The 20,313-nt window shown below is 30.1% G+C and overlaps 1 protein-coding gene, 1 long non-coding RNA gene and 1 other non-coding gene across 5 annotated transcripts in view; 2 read left to right on the forward strand and 1 right to left on the reverse strand.

Annotated features, from left to right (window-relative positions):
• Positions 1 to 3,688: 3,688 nt before the first annotated feature.
• Positions 3,689 to 5,431, forward strand: LOC122271249 (uncharacterized). Its single transcript, XR_006226260.2, has 2 exons — positions 3,689 to 3,729; positions 5,368 to 5,431. It is a non-coding gene; the product is annotated as an uncharacterized lncRNA (long non-coding RNA).
• A 6,093-nt stretch (positions 5,432 to 11,524) lies between these two features.
• Positions 11,525 to 11,653, forward strand: LOC122271250 (small nucleolar RNA SNORA68). Its single transcript, XR_006226261.1, has one exon. It is a non-coding gene; the product is annotated as a small nucleolar RNA SNORA68 (small nucleolar RNA).
• A 5,186-nt stretch (positions 11,654 to 16,839) lies between these two features.
• Positions 16,840 to 20,313, reverse strand: part of LOC107446919 (lachesin) — a 58,670-nt gene continuing 55,196 nt past the window's right edge. For all 3 annotated transcript variants that reach the window (XM_016061700.3, XM_071178682.1, XM_016061718.3), the window contains one exon: positions 16,840 to 17,147. In XM_016061700.3, coding sequence (XP_015917186.1) covers positions 17,047 to 17,147 — 101 coding nt within the window. In that variant the 3' untranslated portion in view covers positions 16,840 to 17,046. The remainder of the gene's footprint in view (positions 17,148 to 20,313) is intronic.

A 20,313-nucleotide genomic window follows, 5' to 3' on the forward strand; every position in this document is an offset into this window, starting at 1 on the left:
TGGATGGAAAGTAGAACAAGCTCTACTATTCGCGATCGCAACACTCGAATACGCCATCTGGGGAGAGACCGGTTTCATGCCTTTAGCCCTTCTCCCTTCCCTCTCCTCCTCTTTTCAGTTATATAGGAATCTACTACGATATTTTCCCTTTCCTTAATATTTTTCCTTTTCACTTAATAAAAATATTTTTAAAAATTTCCGTGATACTTTTCTTTAGAACTATGTTTAATGTAGTTTTCAGTTCCATATAGTTTTTCAAGTTAAAAGATTTTAATCTATATGAAAATCAAGAGAGAAACTAACGTACTTCCTTCCTCTATGACTTTCCACACACTAATGGGGAAATCATGTGAAGTGTTGCCATAGGAAAAGAGTTCTGCTCTACGCCACCTGCAGCCCATTTCGATCGCCAATCGTCCAAGAAGTTGGACTAAGTTCTTGGATGATCTCTGTCCAAGAAATTGGATCGTCTGAACAGGCCTTTAATATGTAGTATTTGTTTGCTTTATTGTATTTATTATAAGTGAATCGATTCATTTATAACTATATTTACTAACAGTTTGTGAAAAAAAGAGAAATGTTTCCAAGGTACTATCTTTTCACGGTATTCTTCGGTGGTTTCTAATTCTTTATCTGTATCCTATGGTTTAAACAGATTCTCTAATTCAGAATCAACTGTTTTGAGAGACTCGAATTTATCATCTAATTGTTCAATAATTAGTTCAATTTTGGTTTCTTCATCAGTTATTTCGTTTTTTTGAATTTCTGATTCAATCTTAGAAATTAGCCTAGTTAGAAATTAGCTTAGAACTTAGAAATGGCCCTTTTGGAGCTATTATCATTCACAGGATTTTCAGTTCCAGTGTCCATTTATTTTTATAACACTATCAATCAAATGTTTATAGTAATAATTCTTATTTTATTAACATACGAACCGATATCCCGGAAGGGATGCCATGTCAAAAAGAAAACTTAATTCTTATTCTACTTCAATAGACAATAGAACAGGTATCAATGAAAGGTTTCTTACCTGGTTCTTCTACCCGGTTCGGTTCATACCTAAAAGAGAGTTCTATCAGAAGACAAGTGAAAAGAAATGAAATTATGTTTCTTAATTATGCATCTAAAGTAATCAAATACTTCATAATAATTTCAAAAGCGATTATATTGTGAAAGCTTCCGTTCTTTCAAATGTCTAAAAGAAAATTGTACAGCAGTAAAATCAGTAAACAATTTATTCTTACTTCTTATTTATATTATATACGATTTGCTTATAGTAACCTTATTTATTTATTATGTACTCAGGGCTGGATTAGCCTATAGGCACACTAGGCACGTGCCTAGGGCCTACGAAATTCAGGGGCCTACTAAAAACTTGGGAGAAAAAAATTTGTTGACAAAAATAATTTAGCTTTAAAAACAACAAGTGTATTTTGCACAAAATTATGAAGATACAAATAAAAATATAATATTTTTCGGTAATAAATTATTTTGCAGAATCTTATGATCTAATATATTACTTTTTTGCGATTTTTGGATTCAACGAAATCTTGTATTATGCTGTCGAATTCCAAACTACGCAAAATGTCGTATTCAATAGACATAAGTGCGAGCGATGCCAAACGATCTTGATTCATTGTTGAACGCAAATAATTTTTTATCAATTTTAATCTGGAGAAAGATCTTTCTCCTTCTGCATTTGATCCAAGAATCGACAAATATATTCTTAATGCAATGTGAACGTTAGGAAAAGTATTCACAAGTTTATCTTTAATTTGAGCCTTCAACATTTCTTGTGCAGATTTATGTTCATACAAATTTGAAAATAGTAAAAATTCATCTACAAAGTTTTCCTCTAAATCGGATGAGTAAATTTTCACCAAATTTTGCGCTTTTAGTTTAATCTCAGATTCTGACAAATTTTTGTGTAATTTCCTTGTAATTCGGGTTCGATAAAACATCGATTAATGACACTTTTTGGTCGATCCAGAAAACTGGGAAATTCAGACATCCGGGATAGCGATGGTCCCGAGCATCCCAGATAATTGGTTCTCTACTGTATAAATATTTCTTGTAATTAATCTCACTATCAATTTCACTGTTTTCTTTGCTGGTTTGTTGTTGTATTGTTGATCTGAAGTGTTTACATAGTTATCGATCGAACTAATCATAATGGTATTATCGATATCAACTGCAATATCGGCAGTATGTCGGTATTGCAGATAAAGTTCAATAAACAAATTTGTAAATTAAAATCCATATTAATAAAAATGTAAAAAAAAATATGCAAGAAAATTTTAGCATATATTTTGGAAAGAGGGGAGGAGTGGGGGAAGGAGGGGAGGGCCCAAAAACGGCTATGCCTAGGGCCTACGAAAGGTATAATCCGGCTCTGTGCCTAGGGCCTACGAAAGGTATAATCCGGCTCTGTATGTACTAATCTTAGTTATAACTCACCGATTTTTTTAAAGAAAAAATTTCAAAACTTCACTGAAAAATGAGTTTCTCTTTAAACTAGGGTGCACTTTTTCTCTATATATTTTGCAAATATTACAAGGTAGTTAAAATGTGGGGGATTTAATTATAGACATGTCAACTTTCATCTACCAAAAGGTACCTCAAGATAGAACCGAGTTAACATGTTTTATATACTACTGATTTGTTATTTAACATTTGTAGTGGTAGTTACGCCACAAAAATAAAAGTTAATAAAAACATGGCAATAATTATACTAAACATATTATGGCTAAGAATACACAAAAATTAGGATCAAAAAGATGTTCAAGTTTTATTTAAAGTTGTGCAAGATTATTATAGATTTTATTGTAAGTTCTGCAAGAAACTAATTATTTAATTGATTTATTATATGAAATAATAAATTAGTGAGAGAAAAAATTATTTCTGAAATATATTCATAGAATATCTAGGTAAATGATTATCAAAAATAATAGAATATCTGGTTTAAAATTATCTTTGAAATCGGAAATCTAATATAATCCCAGCATTAAAAGTATCCTATTCGAGAGGCTTTCACCAGAGCAAATTGTTAGGTAATCCGTTCAAAAGCACGAGGTTACAGGTTTACCCTAGTAAGGCTACTATTCCCTAGGAGTAGAAACGTGACGTCTAAATGACGTCATTTTTTTATTCCTAGCTTGTTCGATGGTTGCGAGTTATCAACTTCAGGCGTATTCGAGTGTTGCGATCGTCAATACAACTGAAAGGAGGAGGAGGGGGGAGGGTCAAAGGCTCTCTCCCCAGATGGCGTATACAAGCGTTGCAATCGCCAATCTTACTCGCAAATCCGAGTAAAACTATAAATAGAAGTTAAAGTATTTGTTTTGTATCCAATCACAGTGCGAAAAGCCCATTGATCAGACGTTATCATCTCCTTGTTGCCATTCTGTAGTAGAAACTATGGTTTAAAATTAGTTACCAATTCCTTAAAAGATAGAGACCCAACTGTTAACCATCTCCCGTATTATTGATTTCTCTATCCTCTTTTCTTGTTAAACATCGACAGAAACAAAACGTAAGTTGTTAATTTGATGATATCAAATCTTTAAACATCTGCTGGGTGAATCATACTTATTTCATTTCATATCACTAATTAATCACTGTATGATTTTTAGATATGTATTATGTTTTTATTCTCAGCCATAAGTCTAATATTTGTTTTCACTTTCAGCTCGGATAAAACCACAAAGTATCTCTTACTCTTTCAAAATGGTAAGTAACACCTTATTTTTTTCAATTAATTGAAGATACAGAATATTGTAAATATGAAAATAGCACAATAATGTAGTATAGTACAATTTAATTACGGGGCAACAATAATTCGATCCAGAAGTGGAACATGCACTAAACATTCTAAGCGTGTTATAAATACTTATCTTATTGTGTTAAAATACTTATTTTAAATAAACGAGAATATTAAGGAAGAAGTAGTTTTACTATATTTCGATCGTAGAATCTTAAATTTATCAGTTTTTTTAACAATGTCTTAATGTGTTAAGCAATCGTTTTTTTAAGAGCAATGTTATTCAAACTCCTTGTTGCCTTGTCTTGATAAATCAAAATTTAATCAGATTTTTTTTTCAACGCATACGATAAATATTGAAAACAATGTTAACCAATTCTATTGATTTCACTTCTTTTCTTATTCATTTTCTATATTGTTTCTTACATCATGTAATGATATTTAAAATTAAATTGCTATCAATTTTATTATTGTTTAACAGAGTTGTGAAATAGATTTTTAAATTGAATTTCTATCATACCTACAAATTGTGCATTTTATGCTTTGCTATCAAGGGTAGTAAGTTCTGACATTTATTAGGATTAATTCTTGAAATAAATTCAGCTCTTTGATAATTTCATATCTGTATCCAATTCTGGTAGTGGTAGTTTTCACTTATTAAGTGTTATTTAGGCATTATGTGCTTGTTTTCTTACTTGAATCTACAAAACCTTTCAATATATTAGTCTTGAGTTCAGATTTACAATTGAGAAACATTTCGGTATCGTGATTGGCCGCGCCATCTACAATCGTCAAGGTGCCAAATTCGTTTTTAAACCTTAAAAGTTTTTTAAAAAGAAAAATCAGGTTTGTCCGGTGATACGCCAGAGGGGTACTTCTTAGAGGGTTGCTCTCGGAAGTTGGCGAGACTTGGTGGTTTTTTTGCCGAATTCACAACATGGAAATCTCCCCATATTTGTTCAAATGTAACATAAGCATTGTAAAGGGCAGCACAGTATAAAATTTTTGTAATTTTTTTTCATACTTAAACTATACTATTCAAGTAAATTATTTTTATGAGAAAAATGTAAATTATTCAAATTTCATGCTAGAAATATAGTAAATTTGTTTACCAATGTTGTATGTTACTCTAAAGATTTCTTATCGTGATCTGGGGCATCGGCCTGTGAGAAACTTTAAAAAAAAATCACAAAAAGGACATACTTAAAAGGTTTAACTCGTAACCACAACAGGGCAAGTATTTGGCTCCTTGGCGATAGTAGTTGGCACTACAAGTCACAATAAGTGTCCCAGTTAAGTCTTATTTTATATTCCTTCTTATGCAAGCCATAATTGAAGAAAATGTATAGAATTTTATTTAGTGTCACTTAATGTTCCTGAATTAGCTTGTAAAGATTATCTTAATTAAGTTTTATTTTAACTTGAAAAATTGATAAGATTTAGAATATTTTTTGCATGATATAAAATAATTTGAAATGGTTATTTAAATGTTCTTTTACTGTTTTCTTTATACTTCTCTTTAATGAGAAAAAAATATTAAAGATTTAATATTTCAGAATCAACACGTCAGAATTTTCTTTATTTTAACAAGTTTTGTTTTATTTCAGCCTCGCCAGATAATGGAAATCAAAGAATTTCTTCTAACAGCAAGAAGGAAAGATGCTAAATGTAATTTTTTTTCAGTAATTTTATGATTTATTCAATAGATTTAAAACTTTAATTAAATTATTTTAAAGAAATAGCATTTTTAACTTAGATTTCCAGGATATTCTGATAACTGCATTAAATATTAATAGTAATTTAAGCCCTTGAATTGATTGTAAAAAAATTTACTCATGGAAATAATCATTTATATTTTTATATTAGTTCATTAAGTAAACTTATGATACAATAATATAATTTAAATTATGGGCAAAAACTTGTAATTTTACTAAATCTGAAATATATGCCTAAATTGAAACTTGTAACAATTAGAAGAATTAAGATAAATATTTAGATTGATACATAGTAACTCATAATTATTACTTGTAATATAAACTGAATTAAGTGTCTTAAAGAATTAATATTACCATTAGAAAAACCAAGATCAATAATTCTATTATTTTTTCGTGATTGATAATGTTAATCATATTTATGGCAGTATATGATGCAAGTATTGTGCACAATTTAGTATTTAAAAAATAAAATGTCAAAAATGAATCTTGCCCTTGGTTTTTGACAAATTTCTAAAGGTCAACTGGTTTTTGATGTATTGTGTCCTAAGCCCCATCCTGATCAATATGGAGAAAATATTACAAGTAATTGATTATTTTATAGTTATGTGTTATTATAATCAGGGGTCTGTTTAGAAGACAGACCCTTCACAAAATATCTTCATAAAAACGGACCCTTCACATAATATATTATCTTTTAATCGGACCCTTCACAACTTTGTTTATCTTCATTATTGTTTTGTTAATCAAATAAACCCTTCCCGGGAGGGAAAAAGTAAGACAGGTGTAAACGAACTAAGTTTTGTCTTCGGCAGATGCTTCTTCCTTTATTCGTCCGGAATGAATATTCTGCGTTCAGCTGTACAGGCTAAAAACCAAATACTTGTATGTTGCATCTCTAATTTAGTAGCAGCTATTGCTGTTCTTTTTTTTTGAAAATATAATTTTTTTAATTATAATTTTACAGTGTTGACTGTTGCAATTTCTATTTACAATTTAAAAACTCTTTGAAAAAGTTTTTCGCAATAACTGGACCCTATTAGTATGAATGAACAAAAGCAGGAACCTGGTTGAAAGAATTTGACCTAACATTTATTTATATTCTCAAATTACGAGTCATTTTGTCTGGACAGACCCCTGATAAAGGTATGTATGTTATGACAAGGACTGGGCTTCTATGCATTATGAAATATCGATTTAATGCATATATCAGCAAACCGATATAAAGACTTTCGTTTTAGGCGATGCATTAAAAATCTGATTTAAGCTGTTGTCATTTAAGGCAACACTCGCGGTTTAACCATTTAACATATGCAATTCCTTGCCTATGCTAATGCGGTCACCGCACTGACAGGGACGATTTTGATTTTGTCTAACTGCGGAGCTGTTGATAACGTCTAGCTATGAAGACTATTAGTTTTGTTATGTTAAACAACGATAGGTGAATTGAATCAGAGCTCCCGGTTTCGTGTGAGGATCAGTGGTGAAATAGAACGCTATGAATAGTTTCTTTTTGAGTTTTTTTTGTCTTAGAAAGTTTACTTGAAGATTATTTTCAGCTGGACTTATATTATTTTGTGATCGCTGTGCACTTTATTTTGTAGGGATATAACGTTTAATAATATTTATTATTAGAATATTAATTTAGTTTAATAATATTTAATGTACATTATATTCAGTAAGACTTTTGTTACTTAGCGATCATTTCATTGTGCATTATTTAGTCGCTTTTTCTTCGTCTTTTTCTTTTTTTTTGTCTGTCTGGATTTAACGATTCTTGTCAATTATTTTTAGTAGACCTACTGTCGCTTGGCGATCGTTGGGCAATCGCTGTTATCTTAAATTTTCGTTCTAAATCAATCTATTAATGAAAAGAAAATATAAATAAAAAAAAAGATTCTTCATTGTTTTTTTTTTAATTATTTTTCATTTTAATGGGGGTATCATACCCTCCAACTGCTACGGAATTTCCGTAGTTGCTACGGAAATTGGAGGTAAACTACGGAGCTACGGGTGAATAGTAAAATANCACCCGTGTATAGTAATTAGATTATTTTTAAACAAATAAATCTTCAGTCGTTTTTAATTATAAAAAAAATTTGGCTAATAGTTAAAACAAATATTTTTTTTTAATTGAATAAAAAGTTCAGCAATGTTTTGACCCTTTTTAATAATTTAACAATAATACTTAAAAGTTTTTGTTTTTTTTTTAAAATTTTCTTAAAATTAAAAATGTTTTAGACAGTATCATTTTTTAACAAATAAATCCTCAGTCGATTTTATTTTCAAAAAAGTTTTTTAATAGTAAATAAATTAAACAAGGTCTAACAATGTTTCAAAAGGAATTTTTTTTTTCAACAAATAATTTGAAAAATGTTTTACTAAAGTGAACATTTCTTCAGTTTGTTTTTTTCCTTTTAATTTTTAATGCATGCATGTAAAATATTTTGTTAGTTTTATTATTACTTATAAACCAATAAATCTTAAGTCAATTTTAATTTAAAAAAAAAATAACTTTAAATAAAATTACCAATTTATCTTTAAAAAAAATAAGCTTGGGTTTGTTTTTACTTAATGCATTTTGTTTTGTAATAGATATATACTTTTTTATTTATGTTTGATAATTTGAAAGACTTCTGAAGGATTATTTTTGAACATATGCTAAATTGCAATGTCTAACTGATGATGCATCATGATATAAAATTTCTTACATCGCCCAGTCCTAGTTACAACATATATCAGTTTTCTAAAAGTGAACATAGTCTATTTCTTCATCAAGATATATAACAGTGAAGTGGAAATTAACTAGTTAATGCTCATTGTCTTCATTTATGAACGGTTCTTTTTTACTAGAGATCATAAATAATAGCATAATAGCACTATTATCTTCTGGATCAGTGGTTACCAACTGGTGGCCGACGAGCCACATCCGGCCTGTGAAGCCTTTATTTAAGTACGTTTCTCCATTAAAAAAAAACTTAATTTCTTTGTTCCTGTATAATTTAACACACCAATGGTAAAAAAAAAATTTTTTTTCTTAGGTAAAAATCTACATATATTTGTAATTTACTACTTTTGTTTTGTACAAATTGATAAAAATCTGACAGTAATATTTAGTGCTCCTTCAAACATAAAAGAATCCTATATAAAATTTTGATAAAGTTGTTGCCCGCCATTTGACTGGTTTTTAATTGAGGCCCCCTGCTTCATGTAAGTTGGAAACCCCTGTTCTAGATAATATAATATTTCATATGTTATTTAAAAGATGAACATTTTCATTTCTTTCACTAAAAATTAAAAATTAGCTTAAAAAGTTTCATAAAGGTAATACTGTTAAAGTAATGTTTGTATAAAAAAGTGTAAAAAAAACATTTAACACTAAATGATTCATTGCTGCCATTTAAACATCTAGGCATTTTTGCTTACTATGTTTATTGTTTTATATATTACCGTTAAAGTGTATAATTTAGTTATTTCATAGTATAACTAGGTATTTCATGAAATAACTCGATTGGTCAGTTAAAGTACATATTCAAGAAAAAAATTTCACACAACTTATTACTAATGCCGGTAAAGTGAAAAATAAACTATTTCAAAGTTATTTTATAAATTAATTGATTATGAAAAGTTAAAACTCTTGAAAAATACATTTTATCCCTATTGTGAATGATTAATTGATTGATAATGATGAAAAGCAGAATATATTATTTATTATTGCTTATATTAATAACTATGAGAGCAGTGGGGTCTACGCACACACGGCTTTGCAAAGCAGCTGTAAGTCTTGTGCCTTATTTCATATTTTAACAATCAAGTAATCATTATTTTAAATAATACCTAGTTAAGTTGTAGAATTCAATATCTAGTCATTTCCTGAAATAACTATTTAATCTAGGAAATACGGATTTCACACTTTAATGGTAACATATGGTATCATTTATTTTGGTGTTTTATCTGTGGATAAGACAAAAGTTTGTCTTGTTTGAAGTGAAGATTAAAGTAATATTTTTTTTCCAGCTGTAAAAATTAAGAAAAACAGGGATAATGTAAAATTTAAAGTGCGATGTAGCAGATTTCTGTATACATTTGTGATCCAAGACAGGGAAAAGGCTGAAAAACTGAAGCAGTCATTGCCACCTGGTAAGTTCAAGAAAACTCTATTGAGCTTAATTTTTTTGAACAAATTAATATAAGTGATAAATTTATTTTGATGTTCAATAGATTTTTTTAAAAAAAAAAAACTTACATGATATGGTTTTATAATATTTTCTGTGGAAAGATTTTGTTTTTCAGTATTTTATGAAAGTTTTCAGTATTTAAATTTGTTTTTATTACCTTTTGTTTATCATTCTAAAATTTTTTAATATACTTGCTTGTAAAAGCTGTATATGATAATAGAGTTTACTTAGTGTTTTCAATTTAATAAGCAGCTTCGCACAAAATTATACGCTAAAGAAATGAGTTTTTCTATATGTTGGTATTGTAAATGCATGCGTGGATTATAAAAAGTGAAGTATTAAAAAACTCATTTTGATATCATCATACCTAGAAGAATATGCTTAAAAACCTGCTTTCTTAGTGGTTACAACACATGTCAACTGCCTGGAGTTTATCCTGTAACAGAAAGTTTTTGTTTAGTTTTGTAGCGAAAGACTTATTTTTATTCTAACATTTAACAGAACATTAAGAAAAAACTAAATGCTCTTATTATAATTATGCTGTTAACCTCCTCATCTAGGTCTCCTTCACCTTAGTGGTGATGTTGAGAATGCTTCAAGGAGGAAATGAACCAGGAATATTAAGATTACATAAAATTAATTTTTTTATGATCTTAATTTCCTGAACATAATTTTAACATATAATGTGATCCTTTTGTGCAATTTGATATAGTTATAGTTAATCTTGAGTATAGTAATAATAATCATCATTGATAAAGAAATAAAAGAATGTTCATCTCCCTAGTCTTGTAATTTTGACCCAATAACCCAATCCAAAAGACAAGGGAACTCCTGGATCAAGTATTGGGAAAATTAGCCTTCCTGGAGGACTTTTTGCTAGAACTAACTTGCATTTGTTGGTGATGGCCGGGTGCGGAATTCGTAGCTATCAGCAATTGCTGGAATTCAAACCCAGTTCACCTCATTGGAAGCCACCGCAGCTCTTAGAAAAGTGATTGTTGATATCAGCATTGCATCAGCATGTTGAGAAATGTAATAAGGGACTAAGTTGTATAAGCAGCTTAGAAAGCATTTATTTTAAATGTGTTGCAAGAATTTTAAAATTCTTGCAGCACACTAATGAATTATCGTTTGACTAAAGAATTCTTTTTTCTTTAGTGAGACTATAATTGCTGGTGGTTGCATTCATATGTTTAATTTAGTACATTAGTAATTGATAAATAATTTCTTAAAGCAATTGAACACTGAATTTGAAATCAGTTAATTATTGAATGCTCGTAAGATTCTGTACTCGTTCTTTATTTGTAGGTGTGGGATTTACGGATTAAAATATATATATACCTGCCAACTGTTAATCCCTTCCATTATGATTTTTCCCAGTGGTATTAAAATGAAATGAAAATTTCAATTTTAAGCAAAAAAATATGTTTTATTTGAAAAAGCTTAAACTGACAACCATAATTTTAACACATATTAATATGTATGTTTAATTTTTTTAAGAATAGTGGTGATCAAAATCATTTATGAATTAAGTTTATGAAAGGAAAATTAGTATATATTTACTACCACTTTAAATATAAAAATAAAATTTTACGCCAAATGCGTAAAAGTTGGCAGGTATGTATATATGACGTTATCATTATCACATTTGTGAAGTTTTGTTCTACTTATTTTGAGTTAAGTTGCTGATAAGACTTCTATTTTTGATTATTTTTGTGAGTGAGTTAAATATTTGTACCTAACTCTTAGGGTGCACGAAAGTATTAAAAAATATTTAGCTCATGTTAATATTTTTAAGTTTAGTGATAAGGTGAACTTCTAAGTTCATTAAATTCATTTGAACTTATTTTATTTGTAAATTTCTGTATATTCAGTTGGCACAAGAACTCATTGATTTAGCATTTCTTTTAGCTTAATCATCTTTATTGTGCATAAACTAATTCTAGTTTGTCGCCTTTGTTTTGAATTTTTATCTGAATGAAGTGAATCAAACTTGAACATGGGTATTCTGAAAATTAAGTTAAAGTACTTAATAATCTTTTTAAGTTTGCTGTAAGAATTCTAATTCTGAAAATTCGAAAAGATTTGCTGATAAAACTTCTGTTTAATTTTAGATTTTGTTAGTGAGTGAGATAAATATTTGTACCTCACACTTAGAGCACATTAAAAAAAATATTTAGCTCATGTTAATATTTTTTAGCCTAGTGATTAGGTAAACTTTTTATAAATTTATTATATTCAGTTGAACTTATTATTTTATTTGTAATAAATCTCTTTGTACATTAAGTTAGCACATAAACTTGTTGACTTAGCGTTTCTTTTGGCTTAGTCATCTTCGTTGTGCACATACTAATGCTAGCTTGTCGCCTTTGTTCTGGACTTTTATCTGAACGAAGTGAATCAAACTTGAACATGGATATTTTGAGAATTTTAAGTTAATAAGAACCTAATTATCTTTTTAACAATATTTTTTTATTCCTTTACTTTTAATGTCAGATTGAATGCTTTATTGTTTGGCAGGGCTCTCTGGAAAAGGCACTTATAGTTTTAAAAAGACACTCACTTAACACTGTAAAAATGTTTTAATGTGTAATATTATGAAAAATACTGTATTTTTTCTACTCAATAATTTTCAAATTACCCTCTTTGCTATTTTATGTGTTTATTTCAATAAGTAATTATTTCTCAACAAAGTAGGGAAAATTTGTTGTTAATAAATGCACAGATATTGCCTTTTATGCAGTCTCTGTGCATGTTTTCAAGAAAAGTAAACTAACAAAAAGAAAAACAATTGATAAAAAACTTAAAAGCATTTATTTATAATTTAATCTAAAAATTAAGAGAAGATAAATATTTGAAGGCTCATTTCTTTTAGAAAAGAAATGAAATTTAATTAAAAAATAGTTTTAAAATCACTTAAGAAGTTTACTAATATCCCCCACCCCCGATAAAAGATATTTATTAAAACTTACTCAGTTCAGAGTAATCCTAACAAAGTAAATATTTGAATAGTATTTAGAATTAAACCTATAAACAGATAATTTAACCAGTTGGTAATTATTTAAACAGTGAATTAATTTGTTTCAAAATGGAATATGAAAAAAAAGGTACTGTTTTTAAGGGATAGTGGTTTATTTTTACAAAAAAAGTGCATTTATTGAGATCAAAGTGCAAAAAAAGTGCCCAGGGAGAGCAATGGCTGTGGTCTGTTTATAATAAGAGCTCTTCTCACCATTTGCTTAGAGCAGTGTCGATGAATTTCGTTACGAGTCATAACTATTTTATGATGTTGGGATGTTGAATTAATATTTAAGACAGGCTTTGTTTCAGGCCAGATTTTTTCTTTTATTTTTTCTGCATTCTTTTGTGCATTGATTACATTCTTTGGATATTATTTCAGACTTATAAAGAAAACCTCCTTATCTTGGCACTCTGTCACCTAAATGGTGATGATGTGAATGCTTAAGGGAGGGACATGAACCAAAGCTATGCCTTCGGTGCCAGAACTTGTGTTTTGATTCCATCCTTAAAGTTTTGAACACATTTTTTAAAAAAAATTATCAATTATGTCTTTCCTTTTTTGTGTGCATTCATTTCATTCATTTGTGCTCTGATTACGTTCTTTGGATATTATTTCAGCCTTATTAAGAAAACCTCCTTATCTTGGCACTCTGTCACCCTAATGGTGATGATGTGAATGCTTAAGGGAGGGACATGAACCAAAGCTATGCCTTCGGTGCCAGAACTTGTGTTTTGATCCCATCCTTAAAGTTTTGAACAAATATTCTTGGATTTAGTTTGCATGCGTACCAATCAGTTGGTCAACCTGTTATAGATATATATATATATATAATATCTTTATTTTGCAATATATATATATATAAATAAATTTGAAATTTTTATGGCTAAATTTACTTTTATAAATTTATGAAAGTATGTACATTCTGTTATTATGAATTTAACATTTTTCTTTTTGTTGTTGTGGTTTAAAAAAGCCTCATACTTTCTAAATTTCTGGGGTCGGCATTTCTGGAATGCAATAAATTTCTTTACCAGGGATAGTAATCTGTTGTTGGGATGTAATATGTTTGGTTGCTTTTGGTTTCAACAATTTATAGTTCATGTAGAAGTTGGTAACTCGAGTATTAGGAAATGAACTTATGCCTGCTAATTATTCAAGCAGCTGTATACAATTTGTTTTCTTTAACATGATTTTTATATTCTTCTACATCAGGAGTCTACATCTACATCGTCCTTTTTTAATGTTAATTGTAATATTATATAAAAGGATCTGCGTGAAAGTTGGCAATGGGGGGAAAGATAATAAGCAGACGACATAATCATGAATTATGCACGTTAGAAAAATGTCAATGTTTAGTTGTATGAAAGTTGCTCTCAAGGGGGAAAGATGCAACTGCCACTTTAGCCCAAAGATTAGATATATCATCATTAGTGGACAAGCTACAATCAGCTAGTCTTTCTTACAACTCAACTAGATGCGACTATCGCTTTACAACAAAAATAAACATTTGTTGTGACAGGAAATCTTTTGATGTAATTTCATTTGCAGTGAAATTACAGGGATCTTCTGTCCAGGCCGAATTTACTACCGTTTAGCGGTACCTTCAAAAATTCAATTTTAGGTAAAACGGTAGTTTCACAAATTCAACTTTGGATAAACGGTAGTTTCACAAAATACTTTTTCTTAAAATTTTATTTTTGTATCCCTTAAGAAACGATAAATCTATATTTTTACCATGTTTTTGTGTTGACTTTTTAATATAATTTTTAATTTTTCACAAATTATGTCAAAATTTTCACAAAATAGGTACCTTTCAGAAAAACCTAGACAGACCCCTGAATTACTAATATTACTTTGTATGATAATTACTTTATATCAGAGGTTCCCAAACTTTTTTTTCTCGTGGACCACTTTCCAAGTTTTACTATTTTCGGTAGACCCCCCTGCTGCTACATTTCTACTGTATTCCCATAACTCCTAAAAAATATCACCCTAAATTGGGGGAGTTACGAAGAAAAAAAAAGCAGCACATTTTCTTATGTCCCAATTATTAAAATAATACTTGTGGTTATACAAAATTATAAACATTAACTATTACAAAAAATCAACAATTGACAAAAAATCAACAATAAAAAATAGTCATACTTTTAATGAGACGGATGTACTTGATGAATTGACAGCAAATGATCAATATTTGACTTCAGTTTTGTAAGAAGTAATCTCAAATCTCCCCGTTCTGTGATGTTCAATCTGCTCCTTTTTTTTGTTAACAGGTTGGTAACGGCACTAAAACTTCTTTCAACAAGATATGACGAGGGAAACGTTATCAAACATTTCTCGCAATTTCCCACAGCCCAGGATATTTTTCAGGGATTTCTGCTTGCAGCCAAAATGTTTGATAGCCTTTTTTAAATTTTACCTTCAGTTGGTGCTGAGTTCAAGTAGCTCCTCTTGTAATAGTACATTCGCCTCTTTTGTTTCATCAAATGGGGTTATGATCCATGGTGGAATTTCCATCATCAGAATATCTTCAAATCTATTTCTGAAGTCATCATGCAGGGTATTCAAATGCAAGCGGGAGCGCGGGCGGCACTTTGCAAATCTCAACATGTGGTGAACACTTGTACTATTATCTATTGTTATATTCAATTCTGTGTTTGAACTGAGTCTCGAATATTTATGAGTACCTACCTAGTGAATGATGCTACCTGCCTACGTTGATAGGTAAATCCAAGCCAAAATGTTTGTTCTTTATTATGAAAACCAGAAAATTTTTCGTGGACCCCCACTTACAACTTGTGAACCCCTGTTTTCTTTTCACGTCTACGTAGACCCCCGTGTGGTCTCCTATGGACCCCTGGGGGTCCACCTGGACCACTTTGGGAACCTATGCTTTATATGAATGAAATTCTTAAATTTCTAATTCTATTAATCTTTCTCTTATGTTCTTAATGTGCATGCATATATATAAATATATGTATTGTCTAGAATAAATAAAAATATTAGGTAGTTTTTGTTAGTTAGATATTTAATAAAATTTTCTATATTTAATAAAATTTTTGATATTCATAAATAAAATGAGCTTGCCAGTACTTATGGATTGTGTGTGCAGATACTTAATGTTTTATCTTACTATGCGAGTCAGTTGCTCGCACTGTTTGCTCTAAAAAATGTAAGCAGTTGAAAAATTTCTGACAGTTAAAAACTTTTTGGTGGACCATAACAGATAGTAAAAACTAAAAAATTTAAAATAGCACAACGTTATTATCTGGGTCAACGTTATTATTAAATAATTACACACTTGTAAAATTATCTGTTTATAGGTTTAATTATGATTTCTACTACAAATATTTACTTTTAGGATTATCCTCAATTCCTTAAATTTTTAATGGTTTTAATTTAAAAAAAAAATTCTTAAAAATGCTACTTTAAATGCTTATTTTCTCCAAATTTGCAATTTAAATGAAATAAAAAAAAATCTTTTAAGTTGCTTATCAATTAATGATGAATTTTTATGGTGTTGAATGACTGCCCTTTTTTGTGATGCAGAGGTGTTATACACATGACAGATTTTTGTCTTTTTGCTAAATTTTTTGTTAATCTTGCTGAAACTCTTGCGCATTATTTTTGATGTGTCTGCTGCAAGCTGGGAAAAAGAGGTAGTTTGAAGCACAATATTTAAGACTGAACACTCGCCAGTCTTAAATATTTGGTCACCTATTGCGAGCTGGCAAGTAGATATTTTGCGCCTTGATATTTTGCGCGTAGATATTTTGCGATATTCTACTTCTTCTGTAGGTCTTGAACTTTTTAGTACAATTATTGTTTGTTTGATTCAGTATTAATATTAGTTAGGTCTTAACAAATTCAAAATTATTGGGTTGTTAATTTAAAAAATTTGGCTGAGTCATTTTCTATCAAAGTGTTTTTACCCAACATTTAAATTGTAACTGATGTAATTATGTTATATTGACATTTTATTCCCTTTTTCTTTTAGGTTTGCAGGTTAAGGAATTAAAGTGAATGTTGTGTATAAAATCTCTATAAATAAAAGAAATGTGGTAAAATGCTGTTATAAATTCTTTGATTTCATATTATCATTAAACTCATTCTATTTATTTGTTTCCTTTTTTTCCATCATTGTGTTTATCCATGAAAAATAGATAATTGAATGTAAACAAGTCATTTATTCAGATCTAAAACAAAACGAAACAATATAATTTCAATTAAATATTAGACATAAGTTTTATGATGGGGGACAGTGCCTAGGTTATAAAGGCTTAAATTGATCTGTAGTTCCATATGTACAATTTTAAAGCTGAGGCTTGAGAGTTCACTATTTCATATCACGTATATTAGTTCATTTATTTCAGTTCAAATGTAGTCTGCATGAAATTTAAGTATTTGAAGTAGTAGTGCAATAATGAGGACAGGTTCAACTGATGCACAGGGAATACTTGTAGAATTGGATGAATCTAAAAGCAGAAAAGAGAATGTTAGTTTTTATGTAAGTTACTGTAAATCACATTTAAGAAATGTCCTGAGTTGAGTTGCTCTTCCATGAATTATTTCTAAAAATTATTGAAAAATAAATTCAACTAGTGACAATCTGGGCAAGTGTAATTGAAAAATGTATTGTGAATCCTTCAAAGTAGGGTAGTAATATTAAATTGACTAATAAGTTTTAGAATATTTATCAACTGTAGCCTATCCCAGATCACCATTAACATATACTTATGGAGAAATAAGAATCATAAGAAATCATTATTTTATGTAATTTTAATGCCAAATAATTAGTCTACTATTAAACATACTGTTGCATAAATTTTGGCATGTTGCAAGGTTACATATATCAAGTTAGCAAAAGAATAGAAATATTAATTTAGATAATTAAGAGATTACAAAAAGTTACAGAATCGAAAAAGTAGAGGTGTACTGCTAAAAATTTAAGAAGGGGAAGTAATATGGAAGGTAGAGATGTACCGAATAGTGATTTGGCGACCTAATAGCACCATTTGGAAAAAAAAAACAGTGATGTTAAGTTATTATTGAAAGATACTCATAACTTCGCTGTATTGTTAGTGTGGGGTAAAGAAGATAATTGGATATTAAGCTAAATTGGAAAAGTTTATAAGATATATTAAAAAAACTAAAGTTGAAAAAAATCCTCTTAATTCTTAAAACTAACCTTAAGTACTAAAAAAAATTATTTTTCTGATAAAGATTATGAAACATGAACACGTTGAATGCCTTGGGGGTGACCGGAACCGGGTTTATTCTTAGCGCCGAGGTCACCGGTGACGTGCGAAGCTAAGAATATTAGGAACACATAATTCGAGTACATTTTTAATGCTTTTAATTTTTTTATATTGTAATCAGTACTAAAATGGTTTGAAGAAGTTAATGCAATACATACTGAGAAAATCATTTTGGCCTGATAGGCAAGCCATGTAAAATTAGCATGGCGTTCAACGTGTTAACAATGTCTTTCAAAAACACTTAAAATGCAGTGATATAAAAACGTTTCCGGCTACCCTTAAGGAGGGGTTTTGTCCCCCATTCCTTGTGTTGGGTACGTTGATTATGTTGTTGTCAGAGGCAAAACAGTCTGAAATTGTGAACGGTGCACTTCTAGATGATGCTCTGAATCTGGCTTGTGTGTTAACCCTTCTGAGGTAAGTCTCGTAGCCTTCACCAGGAAAAGCCGTCTTAATCTAGGTGATGTGTATTACTTTGATTATAGGTTAGAACTCGCTGAGAAAGTATTGTTCTCGGGGGGTGGGTGGGCTGTAATACTGTGTCTGCAGGGTATGTTTTGGTCTTTTAGAAATTCTGTTGATAGAACCTGGTGCTTATGCCCCAAGATTTACTTAATGATGTACTCAGGGCCGGATTAACCTATAGGCACGTGCTTAGGGCCTACGAAATTCAGGGGTCTACGAAAAACTTGGGAGAAAAAAATTTGACAAAAATAATTTAGCTTTAAAAACAAGTGTATTTTGCACAAAATCATGAAGATACATTTAAAAATATAATATTTTTCGGTAATAAATTATTTTGCAGAATCTTATGATCTAATATATTACTTTTCACGCGATTTTTGGATTCAACGAAATCTTGTATTAGCTGTCGAATTCCAAGACTACGCAAAATGTCGTATTCAATAGACATAAGTGCGAACGATGCTAAACGATCATTGTTGAACGCAAATAATTTTTTATCAATTTTAATCTGGAGAAAAATCTTTCTCCTTCTGTATTTGATCCAAGAATCGACAAATATATTCTTAATGCAATGTGAACGTTAGGAAAAGTATTCACAAGTTTATCTTTAACATTGTTATCGATCGAACTAATCATAATGGTATTATCGATATCTACTGCTATATCGGCAGTATGTCGGTATTGCAGATAAAGTTCGCTAAGCAAATTTGTATATTAAAATCCATATTAATTAAAATGTAAAAAAAAATATGCTAGAAAATTTTAGCATATATTTTGAAAAGGAGGAAGGAGGGGAGGGCCCACGAAAGGTATAATCCGGCTCTGGATGTACTCAATGATTATTAGTCCTATTGTCACATATGGCACAACACAACTACCCGGTGGTCTAGGATTAAGATGAGCTTCATCAGATCTAGACTGCAAAAAAAGGTCTGTGTAACCATGGCGGGCTGTCTTAGGGTTACTCCCACGACTGCTTTTGAGAGGTTTGGGCGTCTCTCTTGAAATCAGCGTGCTGAAGTTCAGACAAGTATAAAACGTCTTATGTACCTTGGTTTATGGAAGGATTATTCTAAGCACTTGTCATATATTCTTTTTATTGTCATTAAGATATGCTTTCCTACTATAGATGAATGGCTCAAATTTCCTCATTGGTTTAAGGGCAACTGTCTGGTATTGATGGATCAAGGCTTGATCTCAAACAGAGGGGATAAATTATTAAATATAAATAAAATTTAATTACATGCAGGTAACATTTACTATGTGTGAGTTGCTCAGTTCATAAAATTATGCTGGTGACAACTTATTTTTTTAAAACTAAACAATGAGTAGAAATTAGCATAATATGTACTCCCGAGATAAATTTTGCTTAAGTCGTGCAAATTGTACATGTTGTGTGTTTGTTTATAAAGGGGTCACTAATGTCTAGGATCATCATTTTAACTTTTGAATCCAGGGGTCGGCAACCTGTGGCTCGCGAGCCACAGGTGGCTCTTTTGATGTAAAGTTGCGGCTCTCCAGTTCCATACGAAAAAATTAATAAATTGTTACCAAAGCCCTTAAAAATAAGAAAAAATATTTTTAAGTACCTAATTTCTCAAGAGCTTTCTATTCTTATAATCGTTAATTACAAACCGCTACCCTCAGGCCTGTCGTTAAGCCCGGTTAGAGGGGTGTCTCATTCCGACTCGATTCCGAGTATTCACCCGGAAAAGTGGCAAGTCTGTTGTCTGTTTGAGCATGCCGTTACCGACACCATGAAAAGGCACAAAAAAAGGATGATGCCTGCGACTCTGATCTTGTGAAACAGCAGACAAAACCCCGGAAATTTCTGTCAACTTGAAAAATCCAGGGTGCTTTAAAAGTATTTATCTAGAAATGCCTTTTTCTCACGTTTTCTCTTGCTCTTTCTAAGAAT

This window comes from Parasteatoda tepidariorum, chromosome 3 (genome assembly GCF_043381705.1).
Source record: "Parasteatoda tepidariorum isolate YZ-2023 chromosome 3, CAS_Ptep_4.0, whole genome shotgun sequence".
In the NCBI taxonomy this organism is placed as follows: Eukaryota; Metazoa; Arthropoda; class Arachnida; order Araneae; family Theridiidae; genus Parasteatoda; species Parasteatoda tepidariorum.